At 41.3% G+C, this 21777-nt stretch overlaps 2 protein-coding genes and 1 pseudogene across 2 annotated transcripts; 1 reads left to right on the top strand and 2 right to left on the bottom strand.

The window, feature by feature from the left end:
- Nucleotides 1-46: 46 nt before the first annotated feature.
- Nucleotides 47-10312, bottom strand: LOC143137589 (RNA-binding protein with serine-rich domain 1-like). Its single transcript, XM_076297836.1, has 7 exons — nt 10258-10312; nt 8969-9118; nt 8435-8611; nt 7986-8088; nt 4105-4258; nt 1111-1252; nt 47-844 (listed from the first exon to the last, which is right to left on the bottom strand). Coding segments are annotated over exons 1-7 (834 nt in total). The 5' UTR covers nt 10260-10312; the 3' UTR covers nt 47-738.
- Nucleotides 10313-10616: 304 nt separating this feature from the next.
- On the top strand, nt 10617-14125 carry LOC143137588 (solute carrier family 2, facilitated glucose transporter member 11 pseudogene; annotated as a pseudogene).
- A 1025-nt stretch (nt 14126-15150) lies between these two features.
- On the bottom strand, nt 15151-21551 carry LOC143138724 (phospholipase A and acyltransferase 4-like). Its single transcript, XM_076299141.1, has 4 exons — nt 21480-21551; nt 21080-21178; nt 15460-15657; nt 15151-15365 (listed from the first exon to the last, which is right to left on the bottom strand). The coding sequence occupies exons 1-4, from the start codon at nt 21483-21485 to the stop codon at nt 15249-15251; spliced, it is 420 nt and encodes a 139-aa protein (XP_076155256.1). The 5' UTR covers nt 21486-21551; the 3' UTR covers nt 15151-15248.
- Between the last annotated feature and the right edge of the window lie 226 nt (nt 21552-21777).

Raw genomic sequence — 21777 nt, 5'->3', positions numbered from 1 at the left:
CCTTGACCCAATCATGTCACTAACTAAATGCTTAAATGCTTCAGACCTATTAGCTGAACCAGACACAATTTATCCTGCTTGGCTGTAATGGAATCGTTGGCTGACGTGCTTTAAAGATATCACAGACGAAGGAGTCTCATTTTTCTCCCTTATTTTATATGAATCATGGTTTTTGAATAGCAAAAACATCTGTCACTGATATTTACACACATGGCTCACTAACACAAACAAATTGTTTTGGACTTTTGTATTTATTTTATTCTTAATATAACACATAAATCTACCAATGACAAAGTCCCTCAGAAATCTCATTCTTATACGTCTGACAGCTCTGCACCACAAATCTCTATGGTAATAGAACTCAGCGACAGCATCATGCAGTTCGTTTGTTGTAGAGGAGCTGAACAGAAATATGCGGGGGGAAAAAACATCTGTTATAAGAGTAGGGGGGAAACTAAAACAGTACTTAAAATGTTTTTTTTTATCTATACAAAGCCTTTTTCTTATGTACAAGTACACAGTCGTAATAAGCTGTAAAAACACGAAAATGTTCCTAGAAGGAGAAAAACATCAACAGGATAAAGGTTTGAAAGCAACCTTCACCTCTTTGTAACATGGCCGTCAATGGAGAAATGAGAAATGATGTGGAATTGTCATTGACAGGCAGGTAGCTTATCAAACACTGAAGGGTCACGCTAATGCTTGGCGCATGGGGTACTTGGGTCAGCCTGCGGGTTTTTATCGGGAGGAGTTGGAGCTGGAACGCGAACGATGGCGTCTTCGGCCAGGCGAGCGAGATCGGGAACGGCGACGGACTGGAGACCGTCGTCGAGGCGAGCGGGACCTGGCAACAGTGAAAGAGATGAGGAAAGCAGTCACGACAGATGACAATGTCGCACAAGTGCTCACGTACAAAAGCCAAGGATCTTTCAAACGTGATCATCTTGGCAAGAACAGAGTGGATTTCAGACTTCGTTGGTTCGTTATTTTTCAGCAAATGAACATTTGGTAGTTACTGCATTTACATTGCCACACTAGGGGAAAACAAAAACCCAAAAAGCACTGCTTTTTATAGTTTAAAAAAAGCCTTTAATTTAGGTGTAAACTCACCTCCTCCTCATCCGTGGGGGGGTCCTGCGCCACATGGGCGGCGGGGGGGGCATCCTGCGGGGAGGGGAGGGCCGGCGGGGCGGGGGGCGCACCCTGAGGGCCAGCACTGCGGTGGCGGTGATCTCCTGCCCGTCAATCTGACCTGCACATCAAAGACAAACACCATCAACTAGAAGTACTTACAGCTAGATGTTCTTCCTTCTACCACTACCTCCTTTGATTACACTTCAGCTACTACTTCAACTTCTGCACTTAAACTTGTCCTCACCTTTATGTATTAAAAGTAGTATTAATTGTTACCTATTAAAAGTAGTATTAATTGTTACCTATTAAAAGTAGTATTAATTGTTACCTAAGGCAGGGCTGTACAGTGCTACATATATGTAGCACATGCTACAAAAAAATCAGTCTGTGCTATGGATGATTTACCAGCTTAGCACTGGTGATTTCTTATTTGAAGTGTTTTCTAGAGCAGTGGTTCTCAAACTGTGGTACAGGCATCACTGGTGGTACGCAGACTCCTTGTAGTGGTACTCTAGGAGTCTCCAACATTTTTTTTTATAAAGATGACATATTCACTTCAGATGATCTCAAAATATACTGTTTATAATTCAAAATCCTTAACCATGCGATCAATGAAGTTAAATTTAAACTATTTTTTTTTTTTCATGAAAAAAAAGCAGGCCTATATTTGTTTTTATATCAGCTCCTACACAGCCAATAGCCTACTAGGCTAGTTTAATTGTATGGAACCTTAGCAAATGGTTGACAAGCTAAGCTGTGATGGCAAGCAAAGGAAAAGGAAGCAAACATGTTGGATCAAAACATTCATGCAATCATGGTTCTGAACGGGAAGTATTAGAAAGAGAAGTGTGGTGAATATGTCAAGCAGAAACTGAAGTTGGTGACAATGAGCCCAGCACAAGTGACTAGGCTTCCATTGCACCTGCCAGCAACAAACGATGCAAAACAGTATGTACAATATGTAAAATTGGCAATAAAATACAATATGTGAATTGTATTTTAATGCCAGTCATAATTATGGTACTTGGAGAGCCTATTCTTTTCTGAGGTGGTACATACCGATGCTAGAGATGTTGGGGATTGTGCTACAAAACTATCAACCTCTCACCAGTGCTATGTGCAAAAAAAGTTAACATATAGCCCTGCCTAAGGTCTCTTCTGCAATGTAGTTTGAATATTATTCCTCATCTTGTACGTGGCTTTGGAGAAAATGTACATGCTCAAAGGGCTTGCCATAGGAGGGTTTCCCCCGTAGAGGCCTACAGGCCAGACTCACATTGCGTGATGTGCTCAGGGTGCTGCTTCTAAAACAGTTCCATTACTTACAGAACTTCAGCCCTGTTTAGCTGGCCTGCACATGTTACAATGAAATAGTCTATGTGTGGCAGTTGCGTATTATGTCTTTTATGATGTTGGTCAGCAACAAATAGGCAGAGGTTAAAAATGTCACAGTGGTGGCAGTGATCTCCTGGCTGCCCATTAATCTATTTATCAAAGATAAAAACACCATTCCGCAACAATTGAAGGTTCTAAAATTCTATGTTGAATTCAATGAATCCAGATATTCTTTAGAACATTCATTTTCCAACATATCCGTCATACACCTTTAAAAATGATATACCTATGTGTGTTTGTACAGGGGTAAACAAGTAGGGAGGCTGCACTGCAGTTTCTCTCTACATTACTAAACAATAGCGGTGACTGCATATCCTCGCACCTGTCTTGTAAAGCAAAAAAACTAAACAAAAAAATCAGGATATAAGTGTACTCTTTTGATCCCGTGAAGGAAATTTGGTCTCTGCATTTATCCCAATCCATGAATTAGTGAAACACACTCAGCACACAGTGAACACACAGTGAGGTGAAGCACACACTAATCCCGGCGCAGTGAGCTGCCTGCAATGTAGGAAGACCAAGACATAGTGACTCTACAACTTGTATGAAAAAGTAAAGGTAATCTGATAAGCAGTTGTTAAGTTATGCGAGCAGACATGTTGGGGCTGTACTTTTTCATTTTAGCCGACTGTGTTTGGAGTCCACCACTGGGTGTCATCATACTAACTAAACACCAGAGTCTGTGAAACTGGGATTTCACAATATACTCTTAGGCCAGTGGTTCTCAAATTTTTTCAGTCATTTCCCACTTTGGAGGTGGGGAATTTTCAAGCCCCACCTGACCCCATGACCCCGGTAACGTTAAAATATTATTCCCACATTTTGGTTCCACGTTAGATTTCCCGTCTCAATTTGCAGGATCTGATGATGTTTTAATTCATATGTCGGTCTGTTTATGATTCCTATGTTTGTGTGTGACTATTTTGTTTTGAATCTATGATCTTCCTTATCAAAGAAAAAAGGCATTAGGCACAAAAAAAACTAATGTCCTCTTGTTCTTCACTCCCCACCTGTCATGTCTCTATTCTCCACTAGGGGGCCTGCCCCACACTTTAAGAACCACTGTCTTCGACCATCACACTAACTGGAGTCTGAAACTGGGACTTCACAATATATTCTTAGACCATCACGCTAACTAGAGTCTGTGAAAGTGGGACTTCACAATATATTCTTAGACCATCACACTAACCAGAGTCTGTGAAACTGGGATTTCACAATATATTCTTAAGACTTGCCACCCAGAAATTCTGCTCTAGGTGTTTTTTTTTTTTCTTATTTCCTGAAGAGTTAATTGAGGTATTTATTGTTATATTATATTATTACCACCATTATTATTATTATATCAGCCATCCATAAACATCCATAAACCCAATTCCTGCATAACTATTTAAATAATCAAGAGACTCTTGGCAGTTCACTCCGAGCCATACATATTTTCACTGTACTCCACGCAGTATTTCTATCAGTGCAATTTACCTACAGTATGCACACTCTTGCTTTTCATCACCTCTGAATAACTATTACCCAGAATTCAGTGCAGTGATGGCTGGCCTCTTAGGAGGCTGTCTAACTCACCTCCATCCATGTGCTTGAGGGCCTTCTCCGCCTCGTCGGCCGTCTCGTACTCCACGTAGCAGTAGCCCTTGGACAGGTGGGGGTGGAGCCTGTCCATGGGCATATCGATCATCTTGATCTTCCCATAGGTGGAGAAGATCTCCTGGATGTGTTCCTGCAGAAGACATGAGAAAATGGCGCAGAGAGTCCGTCAGTCTGTTGGACTGTCTTTATGAAACGAATCATGCAACGTTGCCAACATGGCCTTTTGAGCATTTAAGAATGACAAACATATTGCAAGAGAAAGCAGTTAGTAAAACCAGCAAATGTGTTGATACACATCTGGGATACTTAAATGTAAACAGCACAATTAAACAGTCTTATAATATAATTTTGTCTGGTACTGTGTTTGCAAAGCAACAGAAAAAATGTTGACGACAGACAAATGATGGCTTGAACCATGCAATGAACCATAAACATCCTCTTCCTGAAAGCATACTTTCTTTAACCCTTAAAGGTGTATCGTCACACCAGTGTGATGGGAATGTTGGAAAATGAACGTTCTAAAGAATATCTGGGTTCATTGAATTCAACATAGAATTTTAGAACCTTCAATTGTGGCGGAACAGAATCTTATGTTAGAATGTTCAAAAACCCACACCTTAAACCAGTGTTTTTCAACCACTAGGCCAGGGCCAAAGGGGTAGGCGAACGTTCGGAAAACATACCTCGTATGGGAGGCTCTGAGCCTAATAGTCTACCACTTGGGAGTTAGCATTCCATTGACTCCCATTCATTTTGGCGTCACTTTGACATCAAATAACCTTACATCTGAAGCGTTTTAAACATTTATATGAACCATTTTCTATTTCCAGAGAATTACAACATTGTGTGACTGGCTTCATAACCTAATCTCTCACTTTAGGGCTCCATAGTGTAGAATACTGGTGGTATTTGATATTGTTACTGCCCCTTTGTTTTGCAATAAACATTCTATCTGTGACAGATTGTAAGCAAACAGAATGTTTTTCACGCCAAATGGTATACTCAATTAATTGCTCCCCCCATCAGACACATTCACATTGGAAAGATGTTTTGGAGAACCCGCCCAGGTCTTTCCTGTCACTGATTGCTCTCCCCCACCTGACTCCAGACAGATACCTGCGGAGAACCATTTGTTTAATGTGTATTCTAATTTCACTATTTCTAACCATGAGCATTCTGGCCCAGGGTTCTTTGTTTTGGCTTTGTTTTGGCTTCACTTTAAGTATAAGTATATATACTCTTTTGATCCCGTGAGGGAAATTTGGTCTCGGCATTTATCCCAATCTGTGAATTACTGAAACACACTCAGCACACAGTGAACACAGTGAGGTGAAGCACACTAATCCTGGCGCAGTGAGCTGCCTGCATCAACAGCGGCGCTCGGGGAGCAGTGAGGGGTTGGGTGCCTTGCTCAAGGGCACTTCAGCCGTGCCTACTGGTCGGGATTCGAACCGGCAACCCTCCGGTTACAGGTCCAAAGTGCTAACAAGTAGGCCACGGCTGCCACGTGCCGTACTGTGCAGTGGCCCAAAACTCTGCTGTAACATCCAGAATAAAGGACTATTCTTTTCGCCAGCCTGCTCTAGCTCTAGCTGGATTAACATTGGATTCTAAATCTAAGTCTAGGTGTCTTCATTTGGAATTAAGAAGACGGTTTTTTAATAGCATTCTTCAGTAGTAAACTTTTTTTCTAAACCAAGGCTAAAATAATGTCATGACCATGTGACTTTCAATCGCACAGGAGATAAGTAACCAAGTAATTAAGATAAATTCTCTGGACGAGAAACTTGAAAGCAGTCTAAGGGAAAGTCCATGGTTAAGCTATTTAGGAAAGCATCAAGAAAAAAACAAAACAATTAAGCAATGTTTTGTTATGTTGATACTACGTTGGAACAAATCAAAGGCTGCACTCAAACTCGGAGCACTCTGCACATTTCCTTAGGGCGGTTCCTTACGGTGTTCCAGTCTGTTGCCAGTCACGTGTTTGACACTCAACTGCGTGGCACATCAGTAGTCTAACAGGAAACGGGTTCAAATTGGCTTCACTTGTCTCTATTGAAGTCCTATGGGGTGACTGTGTCCATTTCCTTTACCGTATATGGCCGGGGCCCATTAGTGGGCTGCACAGCGCCACCTAGTGGGCCAGGAAATGTTTTGAAGTTGAAGGCCATTTTTTGCAAAATACGAAGAACAGATTTTTTTTCTTAGTACAGTTACAGTACAATGAAATGAGATCTTTCAGAGTAACTACCGGTATGTTCAATTTATAAATAACAGCTATCAAAGTATCAGGCTATATTATTTGTTCCAACTTTAAACAATGTCATAAATTTGAGGCACTCAGTTTGACAAGCTAATGCTCTATGCTGTGGTGTACTTGTGCTAATTGTACATATGTCAGTGCTAGTGATAGGCCTAATATTTTACCACATTTTGCTTCTAAGGTTCTGTGAAAATACAATCCGAATTGTATTAAAGTAAATGTAAAAACTAGGGCTGTCAATCGATTAAAAAAATTAATCTAATTAATTACATACTCTGTGATTAATTAATCTAAATTAATCGCATATATAATTTTTGCTGTGAAAGTAATTTAAATATTTAAATTCAAATGAATCATTGAATAATCAGCACTGTTCAAATAATTGCCATAATAATCTATGATATGACCTAATATGCTGAGGAAATAAATTCAAAAGTGCTTTGGGAAAGTTTTTTTTTCACATACAAGGCATTTCAGGCCACAGATATAACCTAGGGGACATAATGAAAATAAATTAACACTCCCCTCAATGTCAACACTTATTTATTTGCATTGATGTGCGACTATAGAGTTGATGAACTCCGGTGATATGCAAATTCTTTGCTGCAGACATTGCAGAGGACTTTATTTTCAACACTTTATTTTTTATCAACACCATCAGGTCGTTTTTTAAAAGTAAATGTTCCAATCAATGATCCAGGCAGCATGTTTTCTTCTCTCTCCTTCATTTTACAGTCAAATTTTTACTGACTAGACGGCTCGGGGTCATAGGTCATACTGAATCGATTAATCTGCACTAATTTTTTTAATCAGTTATTTTTTCTCAAATTAATTAATCGAAATTAATCAGTTATTTTGACAGCCCTAGTAAAAACATAAACTATGGTTTTGGAGGTGACGATGTTGAGCCCAAAGCCCAGTGTGTTGAGTATTGCTCAAATGAGGTGCTGAAGCCTTCAAAACGGCATCCGCCATCTGGAGACAAGACACCAAACTCTGGCTGGTAAGTCTTTTGACTACTTCAAAAGAAAAGAAAACGGACTCTAGCTACAGAGAAAATCTAACCCGAACTGGGGATCTTTTGTTAATTGGCCCAGGCCTGTTACCAGTATGAATAGGTGGGCCTTAACGGTGCAGTCAAGGATTTTACACAATTTCAAGCCCATAACATTTTTTTGTCACATTCAGTAATCATCTCCTCATGACTGCTAGCTGCCCATTCCGTGAGTACAGTGTGAAAAAAACCCCGCTCTCTGTAGGCAGCCCAGGCTCCAATAACTGACAAAGTGGGGGCAGCCTGTCCCCAAATAAAAACGAAACCCTGCATGGATTTTTTCTGGGAATAACGAAGGAAGGGGTGAGCTACCTCTCTAGCGTGTTTAGTTTGGTCCTGGGTTAAAATATAATATAATTTTTGTTGCACAAACGCATCTGCTAATAAATTTAGATATAAACATCAACACAAAAAAACACAACTTCCTGCGCAATCCCTGACTGCAGCTATAAGGCAGAGAAGGTTGAGAACCCCTGCTAAGGCAGAACAGGTTGAGAACCCCTGCTTTAAACCGCACCTCCAACTTAAGGGCAGGAGTACCTTGATGACGTTCCTGGTGAGGCGGCCCAGGTAGACCTTCGTGGGCCTTGGGCTGGGGCTCCTGCGCCGCCGATCTTTGTCGTCTTTCTTCACTGACTTGGACCTACAGTACGAATGCCAAGAACATTTTACACGACTGCCATCTTTGCGTGGCTGCACTTTGCAATGTTATGTTAAGAGTGTACAACTTTGTAATTAAATATTTTACAAAATACATCCATCGTGGTAAATTTAAATTGTAGTCTGTATGTCTATGAAAAGGAGCTCTATTCAACACCTATGCATCCATATTCAACACAAATTATCTGAAATAATAAATAAAATAGCCATGCCAGAGCAACAAGCTTGTGCTGTATGTGCATCCAGGCAAAAACCCTTATAAATGCTTGCTATATCGATATTGAATGATATTGAATTTTAACAAAGGAGCATGGTCTGGGCACACATACTTGGAGCGAGAGCGTCTGCGGTTGTCGTGGCGGCGGCGGTTGGGTGTGGGCGACCCCGAGGAGCTGGAGGAGCTGGAGGAGCGGGAGCTGGAGGATCCCGAGCGACTGGAGGCCGAGGACGAGCTGGACCCGCTGGACGAGCCGGAGCTGGAGCCCGAGCTACTGCTGGAACTGGAGCTGCACAATCATACATCCATCAACAACGATGAACAAACAAACAAACAAACACACAAACAAAGAAACAAACAAACAATGCATTACATGTGGGAACTGAAGCTGCACAATCACACGTCCGTCAATAACAACAAAAAACAAACAACAAACAATGCATGACATTACTGCTGGAACAGAACTGGAGCTGCTTCAACCACCGACTTCAGCTTGTTGGGAAACTCTTTAGGCCAATGCCAAGATAATGAAAAAAACACATATGATATCTGCACAAATAGATTTGTGGAGGGGTCTTTCAAAGGGCACGCTGCCATCCTGTGGCATCCGGACCTTGCCAGTGTCGGTCAATGAGAGAAACCTCACCTGCTACTGCCTGTGGACGCACTGCGGCGTTTGCGTCCCTTCTCTCTGCCCCTCTCCTTGTCCGCCCCTTCTTTGGTGCTTGCTTTCTCCTTCCCCCGCTCTTTGGTCTTGTCGTCCGAGCGATCCTTCCTCTTGGTTGGCGACGGAGCCCTGATGGGAGTGGATGCAAAAGGAACACCGTTTACAATTTACAATGAATCTGACTGTGACTGACATTTGTGCAGACACCCCCTATGGCTATAGCTGATGATGATGATGATGTATGGCAAGAAACAGCAGTTTTAAAAATGCAAGCCAGCAAGCAATCACTCACAATTTGTGCAACAAATAACTGGTATTTTGTTAATTTAAGCCATACTGTATGACTTTACTATAAACTGTTCATTTTAATGTTAATGTTTATTGATGTCATTGTAAATCGCTTTGGACAAACGTGTCTGTTAAGAATCATGAACATCAACATAAACAGAATAATCATAATTGAAATTGTTGATGGGTTCACATATGTAAAAAGCCATGGCACATTTTGGGATGCAAGTAATGGCATTCTATTCAAGTTGCTGTGTAGCTTGCTTGTGGACATCTCCTTGCAGAATGTATAAGCCTATTGCATGTCTGTTCCTTTTGATGTGCATGCGCTGCCTGAGCAAGAGTCGTAACAGTTATCGATGACATTCAGAATTCACAAAATATCAAGATAATTAGACACACCATGACCTCTTTTAAAAGGTAAACCTATCACGATGCTAACACAGGGCTAGATCGAAATGTTTCAGAAGTTAGTTAAGTGAAATGTTCCTGATTTCTAAACAATATGAGTGGCGCTGGCCACTTCAAAACAAACCAATTGCATGCATGTTGATACGTTTGGTCGCACCATCCGTGTGAAACAGGCCAGGCTCATTCATTCATAAACAGGGCTAACCTTAGCGAAATTTCGATTTAGCTTAGTACCCTTTAGCTTCCTAAGTTCGGTTACAAAGACCAGCGCGATGTCAAAATATACATTGTTAAGTATCGAGGTGTATCTGGTTGAAATAACCATCATATGGCAAGAGAGCTTAGACATAATACTTTAAAATGAGGACGCAATAAAGTGGGCTGATGCTGACAACGTTAGCTAGCTAGTATGAAATAAGGTTAGCCTTGTATGTTACATTAATTAATAGCAAACCCTATTCAGATTTACACGTATGTAGTAAATACCAGATTAATATACACCACTAGATGTTAAAATAACCAACAACCTTGCTAAGCTATGCATTTTAGCTGAAACGTGAACGACTTACATTTTCGAAGCTTCGTTCGCAAATGTCACTGTCGCTAAATGATGACGTATTTCTTGGAGACAACATGAACAGAAACCTGACAGAAACCCACAATCAATGGAAGTGACCGGGGTGAATCGTCCTGAGGTAGCCCAACCTACAATACCATCTGTTGTAGCACATGGGCAGTTATTTATTGAACGTTGGTTTAATGATTGATACGTGTCGAAGCAAAGTAACTTTAATCGGGAATTAATTTAACCTTTAGAAACCGGTTGAAGGTTCGTTATGCTAACTTAAGGCTACAAGAAGAGACGCAGTGAGAACTGAGACTGGGTGCTAGGTCCATAGACATAGGAAGACTCACGCAATGTCTTTCTATGGCATATAGGACAATGAAAGGGATAGTGACTCTAGCACTGACTGTATTCTGTACTGCGATTGGTGGTACTTTGCAGTATGGCTACAATCTTTCCATCATCAATGCTCCCACAGCACACATTCAGAGATTCATCAATGACACTTGCTGGGAGCGCTGGTTTGTCTCACTTGAGCAAAGTCATGTGACTCTGATATGGACAGTCATTGTGTCTACCTATTCCCTTGGGGGTCTAGTCGGAGCGTTACTTGCAGGACCCATGGCGGTCCGGTTCGGTCGTAAAGGTGCTCTGCTGCTGAATAATGTATTTTTGTTCTCAAGCGCTCTGTTCGCGCTGACCAGCCGCGCTGCTCGTTCCTTTGAGATGATCATACTGGCTCGGCTGCTCGTGGGCATCAACGCCGGTGTGAGCATGAACGTTCAGCCCATGTACTTTGGCGAGAGCTCGCCCAAGCATCTGCGCGGAGCGGTCACATTCTCCTCGGCTGTCTTCACTGCATTTGGCATCATGCTCGGACAGGTGATGGGCCTGACCGAGGTACTCGGGTCAGAGCCCTGCTGGCCTTACCTGCTGGCCAGCAATGCGCTACCTGGGCTGTTCCAACTCCTCACTCTGCCCTGGTTCCCTGAGAGCCCGCGGTACCTGCTCATCGACAGGGGAGATAGAGAGGCCTGTAGCCAGGCGCTGAAGAGGTTCCGGGGCTGTGCTGTCTCCGAGGAGGAGATGGAGGAGATGCTCCAGGAGAAAGAGCTGGCCACTGGGGCTAAGGCTCGCTCCCTGTGGAACCTGCTGTCCGACCGGAACCTGCAGCCACAGCTCCGAATCGTCATGGCCGCCAGCAGCGGCATGATGCTTTGCGGCAACGACGCCATCTACTTCTACGCCTCCTCCATCTTCCAGGAGGCCGGCATTCCCGCAGGTAGGATCCAGTACCTGGCGATTGGCACGGGCGCCTGCGAGCTGACCGCTGCTATAGTGTGCAACCTCCTCATAGAGCGGGCGGGCCGACGACGGCTCCTTATGGGCGGGTACGCGCTGATGTCGTGTTGGGCAGTGGTCTTCACCGCGGCCCTCTGCCTGAAGGGCACCGTGCCGGGCATGCCGTATTTGAGCATGGTGTGCATCTTCGCCTACATCCTCAGCTTCGGCATGGGCCCCGCTGGGGTGACCGGCGTGCTGCCCACGGAGCTCTTCGACCAGCTGGCACGGCCCTCGGCCTACATGGTGGCCGGCTCGCTGATGTGGCTCAACCTCTTCATAGTGGGCACGGCCTTCCCGTTCATCGTGAGCAGCCTCGGGCAGTTCTGCTTCCTGCCCTTCTGTGGCGTCTGCGTGTCGACGTGTGCTTTCATGGGCTGGAACCTTCCGGAGACTAAGGGGAGGTCTCTGGCCGAGATCACCGCCGATTTTGATAAGCGTGACCAGAGAAAAGATGAGGGGTCAAAGGTTAAAGGTGAACCAGGCCAGTCAAATCAAGAAGAGGCTTATGAATTAGGTGTGAGGTCAGAGGAGGAGCCAGTGGACGTTAATCATGTACTGTGTGAGGGTTGACTCCCTCTTGGTATCCTGTTGTGTGTTCGTGAAGGCAATCATTTTCTACAGTCCTTACCCTGAATGGCTATCTTTATGCAAAGAGGAATAATTGCTGAATGACCTAATGGCTGCCTGAATTGCTCCTTGAAGTTCAAGATATTATTATCCAAGTAAAGCATGATTTTAATTATATTTATTGATGTATTTATTAATGGGGATATATGCTATCTCAGGTGGTTGGATTTTGTACTGTTTATTTGAAATGTTTTTTTTGTTGGCCTATAATTAATTATTCAACTCTTATGCGCATCTTAAATGCATTGCTGAATTACCAGTATTTTTTTTAAAATTGTTTTTAATTGTATTTTCTCAAAGTAAATGTATATTATTTTATTCAATATGTATACCGATTGTATAATTCCTGCAATTAATAGCCAAATAGTAGTGTTTCTCACAGTAATGTGAGAAGTCACCGTGAGTCTGCTGAATCCATGAATGCTGCCTGATGCTGTGCCTTATCTGATATGATTTTACTTGAATGCAAAGTCTATAAAGATTGAGGGAAACTAGAGGCAGCTTGTGGCACTATTGCACTATTAGACTGAATACCAATTAAAGGAATACTGTATATTGCACTATTTGACTGAATACCACATTAAAGGTATACAGTATATTGCACTTGCTATGACATTTGTTAATGCACTGTACATTTGTTGTTGTTGAAAGAGAAAATCAAGTTTCGTTAATCTGAGGACCTCATACAACAAACAGCTTTGCCCTCAAAATGCTAAGAGAGCAGCGTTGAGGCAAGATGAATGAGAGGGTATCTGTTGTAATTGTGGAGCCATTGTGTGATGTTGACGAGGTCTGTATTAGCAAGGACATTTAAATGAATGGCCCCTAATTTAAATGGCAGCAAAGTGCAAAGTCCACCAATAAGCAAAGTTCTCATGCATGAACTATAGATATTTTATGGCATGTGAGAGCGCTAAGCTGGTTCATCATTGTTTGCACCTGGTGTTACATTAACAAACTGGAGAGGAGCTGCGGTCCAAGTGGCAGCAGCGTCTGTACCACACCTGGGTCCTAGAGCCCATGGGGACATGGGATGGAAACCAACCCGACGTCATTTCCCAATCCCATCACATCTCTCTCTCCCGCTTGCTTCCTGTCACTCTTCACCATCCTACCTGAACAAAGACAAAATATCCAAAAGATTCTTTAAGAAAGTTATTAAATTAGCTTAGACATTACATTACATTTACATAGTTAAGACTTTGCACTTTGCCTATTGTTCAAGTTATGGGCCACTGTGTTTCTGTCTCCTGGTATCACTGTGTACTGTAGGCCTGCATCCAGTGATGCTGTGATCATCAGCATGCTCCATCCGTGTAGCCAGCGTCTTGAAGTGTCTGTTGTTGCTTTGTGTGTTATGATATACTGTGTGTTAAAAACTCTCACTCCAATTATAAGTAAATGGGGTTGCATAGGCGCAACTGCCTATAAGGTCCATACACATTTGGGCCCAAGTGCCCACAGAAACCCAGCCTGGAGATTTCAGACCCTGGTAATCTAGAAAGATTAAGGGCCTGGCCACGAATAACGTAATGGCCCAACTCGAGAGGCGGCACCAAACGTGCATTTGAAAATCTCACTGCACGCAATTGGATAAGACTGAACGACCAATGTTTACTGACTGATTTCGGACTTCGACGCAATTGGATAACACTACAACTGTAATCTGTTTAGCTCGCCTTTGGCCCGCCTATATACACCGATGTGATTGGCTCCCCCGCAATACAAGTGGCAAAAGTAACGTGCATCATTACTCATTGCCAGAGTGCATAATTCAAATTATGCTCTTGCCAGAACTCTGGATTTTCCAGGGTAACAGAAACCCAGGGTTGAGTACGATCTCACCCCATCTCTCTCTCCCACTCAGTTCCTGTCAATCACTGTCCTGTTGAAATAAAGGCAAAAAAGATGCCATGTTCTTTGATGCCAGTCCTCTTGTCTTTTGTGATTGCTTCTGTTCTCACATGTTTTTCAGTCAGAGGAAGTCTCTGTGGCCCTCCTTCCTCTCTCAATTCATGTTCCTAAACAAATTATTAAAAAAAAAAATAATTATCTGGCCAACTGTGACACATAAATCTATGGTGGTTGTCAAAGTCACTTTCCCAAGGTAGCCTCATCTTAGAAATACCATCTTACATTAAGAAGATGCTAAATGTAGCAAAATAAAAGACAAACTAGTTAACCATTTGCATAAAAAGCTTTAATTCTCCAATCAACTTTTATTGCAGTAGCAATCTACAGTATACACAGTGTAGGTTATAAAAAGTTGCTTATAGGAACACTGTCCTATAAAATGCAAAAGGGTTTAGTCCGCCCTGTATTTGATTCCAATGCAGATAATCAAATTAAAGGTTGTATCAGTGATAGCAGGGATATGTCACTTCTGTTGATGATCGTTAGGAAAGATTAGATGAATGTGATCATTTATGTTTGGGCCTGAAATCGCTGATACAACCTTTAAGTGACTGCAAATCCTGGAGCCTGAACTAAATCAGGATATTAAAACAGCAAATAAAGAAAGCAAAGCAATGGGAAACAGCTGCTAAATAATATCTCCAAGAAAGGTGAGCCGAGCAAAATAGCCTCATCACTTCAATGTTGGAGTTTACCCTCATTGTTTTCAGTGTGAAACTAAGATTAAACATGTTTTTAAAAAACATATTTTTTCATCTTTATTTTGGCAATAAATGTGGAGGGTCATGTATCACTCTGACTGACTGTGTGTTGCAGTTTGCTTGCAGGCTTTTAGTGTTTTGATGCATTACAATGCAGTATATTCAATATCACATGGAATGAGTGCTGCTGATTTAATTAATTACATTTTTAATTTAATTTAATTGTACTTATAGAGCGCCAAAACATTACACGTCTCATGGTGCCTTACAGTGTTAGACAATCAGAGAAAAGAAAAGAAAAGAAAAGAAGGCCCATGGGTAACAGGGGCAAGGAAAAACTCCCTAGAATTGGAGATGCTGATGAAAGGTTGCAGTTTGTGAGATTACATACAGGGCGTTATTGTACTTGTTATCCTTGATTAGGAGGTGCGTGGAGCGAAAACGCTAAAAGTGCCAGAGCAATAGCGCCCAGCACACCTGTTAGAATTAAACCTGAGCCCTCTACTACTTCCTTTGCTTTCTTAGCCTGTGAAGACAAATGAGTGGTTTATGAGTGAGAGTGCAATACTTGCCTATATTTAAAAAATCATGTTGTAATATATTAGGGACGATATACATACCTGCCTTGATTCTGGTTTGCCATAGCGGATATTGGTAACAAAATGCTCACAGTTGTAGTTGAGGAGACGATATTGTATCTTCTTGCCAACTAGTTGCTGTGCAATTTTCAAGATAACATCAGGGGACTGTGGCATCCACTTTTTATCCAGGCTGTTGTTTACTCTCCATATGTCACCGGCTGCTACATCCGAGAGTTCCTATTTCTTCACAATAGCAAAGATGGAGGCAGATGATCCACCAATGGCTTGCACCCTTACTAGCAGAATCACCTGAGTAGGGGAAACAGCATCATTAAAACACCCTGGCAGAAGGATAGAGATAGAGTTTAACATACACTCACCCAGGGCTGTATTTAAAAAAAAAAAAATGTATAAATATGAACCGCTATGTGAAGAAGTGGTCCTGTTCGTTTTGACTTTGTAAAGATTAAGGTGAAAATCTTGCATAGTGTGCCTTTAACGCACATATCTAATCAGCAAATCACATGGCAGCAACTCAATGCATTTAGGCATTTAGACATCACAACAATCTGAGTTTAAATCAGAGCATTAGAATGGGGAAGAAAGGTGATTTAAGTGACGTTGGATGGTTGTTGGTGTCTGATGAGTCTGAATATTTCAGAAACTTGATCTGTGATTTTCACATACAACCCCAAATCAGAAAAAAGTTGGGAAAATGCAAATAAAAACAGAATGTGATAATATACAAGTCTTGTAAAGTAAACCCATATTTAGCATCAAAAAGGACATAGACAACATATTAAATGTTGAAAATGAACATTTTGACTATTTCATGGAACACATATGATCATTTTGAATTTCATTTCAGCAACATGTTTCAAAAAAAGTTGGGACAGGGGATGTTTACCACTGTGCTGCTTCACCTCTTATGTGTAAATGTTTAAGAACTGCACTGCAAAAACTGCTTATCTAACCAAATCTAACCAAGTGTTATTAATCTTATATCAAGATAAGAAAAACTAGTTGGTATTGTTTTCAGTATAAAGAGACTTACCTAGCGCTTTCTTGTGAAATCATTTGACTTAATTTAAAAAATAATTCACTTATTTCAAGACATCTTATCTTGAAAACAAGCAAATTTGTCTGCCAGTGCGTTAAGCAAATTTGTCCTAAAAACAAGCAAATTTGTCTGCCAGTGCGTTGAGCAAATCTGTCTTGATAAGACTCCTTAAAATAAGTTAAAGTCTTCTTAAATTAAGTCAAAATGATCTTTTGAGAGGGCTCTAGGTAAGTCTTTTCATACTAAAAACTAGATTTTAGATTTCAAATTAGATTTTTTAATCTTAATATAAGATCAATAACACTTGGTTAGAATTCATTTTTTGCAGTGTGAGAAGATTAGTTGCTAGAATTTTGAAAATGAAATGTTGTCCCATTCCTGCCCGATATAGGATTTCAGTTGCTCAACAGTATGAGGTCTTCTTAATCATGTTTTTCATTCCATGATGCACCTAACAGGTCTGGACTGCAGACAAGCCATTTTAGCACCTGGGTTCTTCCATTATGGAGAAATACTGTTTAAAATTCATTTTGACATTGTTTTCCTGAAATATTCAAGGTCCTCCCTGGAAAAAAGCATTATTGGCAGTATGTTGCTCAAAACCTGTATACATCATTCCAAATTGATTGTGCCTTGCCAGATGTGCAAGATTCCCATGCTAGGCACTAATGCACCTCAACGTCGTAAATGCTGGGTTTCGAATTGAGGACCAAAACAGGTTGGAATGGTTGATTGCATGGATCTCTCCTCTTTAGCCCATGAGTCCATTATTTCCAAAAAGAATTGCAAATTCTGATTGCTCTAACCACAGGACCTTTTTCCACATTACCTCAGTCTAAGCTCAGGCCCAGATAAGACGGTGGTATTTCTGTACTATCATGTCTAAATACAATTTTGGCTGTTGCATGGTAAAGTTTACTCTATGATTTCTGAATTGAGTATCAAACTGTGCTCAAAGACAATGGTTATCAGAGGTTTTTCTGAGCCCATACAATGAATTTCTTTACAGAAACAGGTCTGGTTTTAATGCAGTGCCATCTGAGGTCCAAAAGACCACGGCCATCCAAGATTGTTTTTCAGCTCTATCCCTAGTTTGCAAAGATTTCTCTGGATTCTCTGAATATTTTAATGATATATATAGATGATGAACTCTACAAATACTACACAATTTCATGTTAAGAAGCATTAAAATGACATTGTTTCATGATTTGTCCACACAGGTTTACACAGAGGGATGAATTCTCTTACATCTTTACTTTTAGGAGACTCTGCCTCTCTGGGATGCACTTTTTCATACCTAATCATGTTGCCAGGTACCCTAATTAGTTGTGAAACATTCCTCCTTTTGTTTTCTTTATCATTGCACAACTTTTCCAACATTTTCTTACCCCCGTTCCAACTTTTTTTGAAATGTGTTGCTGGTATCAAATTCAAAATATTTATGGAATGGAATGGAATGAAATAGTCAAATTTGTCATTTTCATATGTTGTCTGTGTCCTTTTGATAAATAAATAGGAGTTTACGAGAGTTGCAGTTTATGACTATGGGCTCTATCGTGCACACCAGCGCAATTGACTTTATATACTTGCGCATTTGTCTTTCCTATTTTGCAGTCAGCGCATATTGGAATTTTCCCTCCACAGGTACATGTGCGCCCACGGGGGCGTTTCAGCGAAAAGAGGGGGCGTGTTCCGGCGCAAACGGTCCCTGTTGATATTTTGCAGTTTCAGAAAACAATTCCGCCACAGACCAGGAACCTCATGGTCTCAAGTCAGTGGCGCAAATTCAGATGATATTTTAAGGGCACATGCATGGCCACAGGCCTGCATGAATGAATGCGTTGCACACCGATCTACAGACACCCTGTGCACAGATGGAAACATTCAAATCCTTGATAATATTTGTCCATTTCCCGGTTTTGTTTGTGCATTGGTCAACTAAAAATTTAGTAGCCTATATAGTACATCTACATGCAATATCTTTACAACAACAACGCCTATTTACGACCTATTAATTTGGACAACTTTATACAGCCCTATAAAGGCTAAAGTTACCTTTAGTTTTGTTTCAATTTACCGTTGTGTATGGCTTTAAACATCGTGTGCGCTTTAACATCAGCCTATAAGCATTATTCCAGCTGCGCTAAGGTTTTGACAAGCACCAAAATTTTGCCTACCTTGTTGTAGCCCATCTGAAATAACTCCAAACTTTGCTTTGTTCCCTCCATCCTTTCATTGTTTTCAAAAAACGTTTTATATCCATGATGGCCTTGAAGTCTTGAGTTTGTGAATTCGCTTAAATAAGCTTATTATGTGCTGTTAACCAGCAACCATAGACAGTAAAAGAAAGCAGCAAGTAGCCTTGGCTACAATTTCTGTAGTTGCTGCGTCCATTCAATGTTATACTCTCTCCTGCTCAAACAAAAGTTGTGCGTGCATTAAGTTGATGATAACGGGCCCTATCATGACATTCTAAAGTGCATCGTCACTCATCAAAAGTCTATTCAAATTTAGTAGGATGTCCAGTTCACATTGGGAGGGGTTTCGTTCTCAAAAGTGGAGCGCATGGCGTAACAAGGTGTTCCTAGGTCTTTTAATCAGTCATATGGGTGTGTTTAGGGCGTAACATCATTTTAAACCAATGAGAATGACATCTGTAATTCCCTTTAACGGCGCAACGCGCGATATGTCAAATAAATGCATCGGTATTTTGGCATTCAACGGCGCATTTGAAGGAGGCTGCTTGCGAGACCGTATGGAATAGTCATTCTTAAACCATGCTTTACTAAAACCTAGCATAGCCTTCACACATTTGCACTCGTCTATTATTTGAACTCATTGGCAAAGTGAAACTAACTTTACCAAGGAGTCAGTCAACGACAAGACAGTTATATGCAGTTACTTTCACTATTGACTGACAATGGGTTACCATCGAAAACATAGGCTGGAAAAAGCAACACTTACCCTAATGTTGCTCAAATGACTGAATAAAACAACATTTATCCTGCAGAGGAGTTGCTTATATCTCGTGACAGTGCATCTTCAGCTGTGCTCCATACGTGTCTCTCGCCTCTCCCCTAATCACTTTTAACCGTCATTACCAATTTGCAAATGATGGTGAATAACTACTCATGAGATGTACAGTATTTCGTAATATCTTTATTCTAATTATGTTTCCCATTGTAATCGTGCAATTTGTAATGCTTTGCAGGGACGTGTGCTGGTGTGCGTTCATGAATGATAGAAGGATGGTGCATGCACCTGCCAATATGACTGTTCACATGCGCTCTTAAAATAGCATATGAACAACTCGACATTGACTTCTGACCAGGTTTAGGTGGTGTATGATAGCGATTTTTAGACAACGCGCCAGGCCCCTCCCTAGGTTGTTAATTGCCACACCCCTGGGTGCAATGTTTAAAAAATAAACGTGCAAAATACCGAATTCAACTTTGCGCGGGTGAATAACGAACTTTACGCCATGCGCTGGTGCCCAAAATACAGCCCAACGTGTTTACAAACTCTACTTTACATAAAATATTGTAAATAACCTATTGTCATGCAGTTAATGGGATACTGTGCAGAGTTGGAAAGGTCAACTTAGAAACTATTTCTGTTGCCTGATGGTAGGTACAGCTGTAGCTTACACCTGCAGGAGCGCTTGCTTGGGCGCCTGTGTTGCGCAATGCACTTTGTTCCTCTCATCTATACAGTTCCCATTTCTCCAAACCATACATAATTACAAGGACAAATATTGCTACACGAGGGAAATCAGTGTGGTGTCCGATGTGAAAAATAAGTATAAATCTAGCGTACACATTTCCACGAATCACGGATGTGTTGATGACATAAATTAGGAAATATTAGAGGACTTAATGAGACGTGAAGTTGAACTGCATGCCAATGCCATTTAACCCAAATGCCCCAGCAGCAGCACGGGAGAGGAGAGCTTACCTGACAGATCTGCATTGTCTATACTCTATAGTGAGGTAGATTACATTGCAAAAATATCACCATGCATTTATAACCTCGTGATTCAGTGAGAGTGATCCCAAAACATCGGAAAGTGACATTTCTGTATTACATTTTGTCAAGATGAAAAATCAATAGCAAACTGTTCCCAACTGACTATAGCGCTGTGAACCGTTCCTGGCTGCGCCTGGCAATTCCGCCATCGTAATAGCAATCCGCTATGGAACAAGCGTGCCTGTTGTTAAAGGGAATGTGAGATGACGCTCTGATTGGTTTATTGCACGTTACGCCCAAACCACACCCATGACTAATGTAGCTACTTCAGACCACCCCATTTTAGATTTGCGTCGGGCGCAACAGTCATGATCCCGCCGGTAAAATAGAAACAGCGCCGAAGATCCGCCCACAAAGCGATTTGCGCGAAGGCAATTGCGCTAAAGTGCAAGATATAGCCCATTCTGTTTTTATTCACATTTTACACAACGTCCCTTTTTCTGATTTGGGGTTGTACATCCATGGGTGTTCACAGAAAATGGTATGGCGTCAATTTAAGGACTAATGTATGGAGGCTATCTGAGGGAATGATCCCTGTGCAGACAATAGAAAAAAAGAGCTACTGGATTATACTGTACCATCTGTTGTGAGGTGAATAACGTATCCATCTCCAATGTACAATGCCCAGTGCTGATAATTAACTCTGTCTATCTCAATTAGGTCCCCCGGCTTCTGTGTATATGAAACATAGCACACATGTTCAAAGCCAAATTAGATTTGGTCAAGCTAAAAAATGACGCTCAATTCACTCAACACTTTCAGAATTCTAAGGCCATTGTGAAAAATACCATGTTTCCCATCCTACAATTTTGTAAGCTGCTTTGCCTCACTGCAGTGATAGAGGAATCATAAGATACAGTATAGTAAAAAAGTATTCACCCCCTATTATTATTATTATCATCATTATTGTTGTTATTATTATGCATCTTTCCTCCGCTATAGGCCTAATCATGTAGGTTTAAGTTTACCTTACCGCCATTTGTGATATCAGTTGATGTCTGGAAGAGAGGACAAAACAGAAGGTTATTGCTAAAACTGGAGTATGTATTAGGGCTGGGCGATATATCGGTATTACGACTACGACCGATATATTTTTGAAAACGATATGTAGTTGAGACAATATCGTAATACCGGTATTATGTCAAATAATAGGCCATTTTATCAAAGCCACTTGCTCTTCTGTGTTCAGACCTATGGTTCAGACCATTCAGATAGCCGCAGCTCTGCTCAACTGCGCCCCTTGCGTGTGCACGTTCTCCCTCGCAGCACTA

This window comes from Alosa pseudoharengus, unplaced genomic scaffold (genome assembly GCF_046254945.1).
Source record: "Alosa pseudoharengus isolate Yale_2024_CS ecotype anadromous, Long Island Sound unplaced genomic scaffold, YU_APseudo_1.1 YU_APseudo_1.1_scf_21, whole genome shotgun sequence".
NCBI classification, from domain to species: Eukaryota; Metazoa; Chordata; class Actinopteri; order Clupeiformes; family Clupeidae; genus Alosa; species Alosa pseudoharengus.
This window is presented reverse-complemented; position numbering and strand designations above follow the sequence as displayed.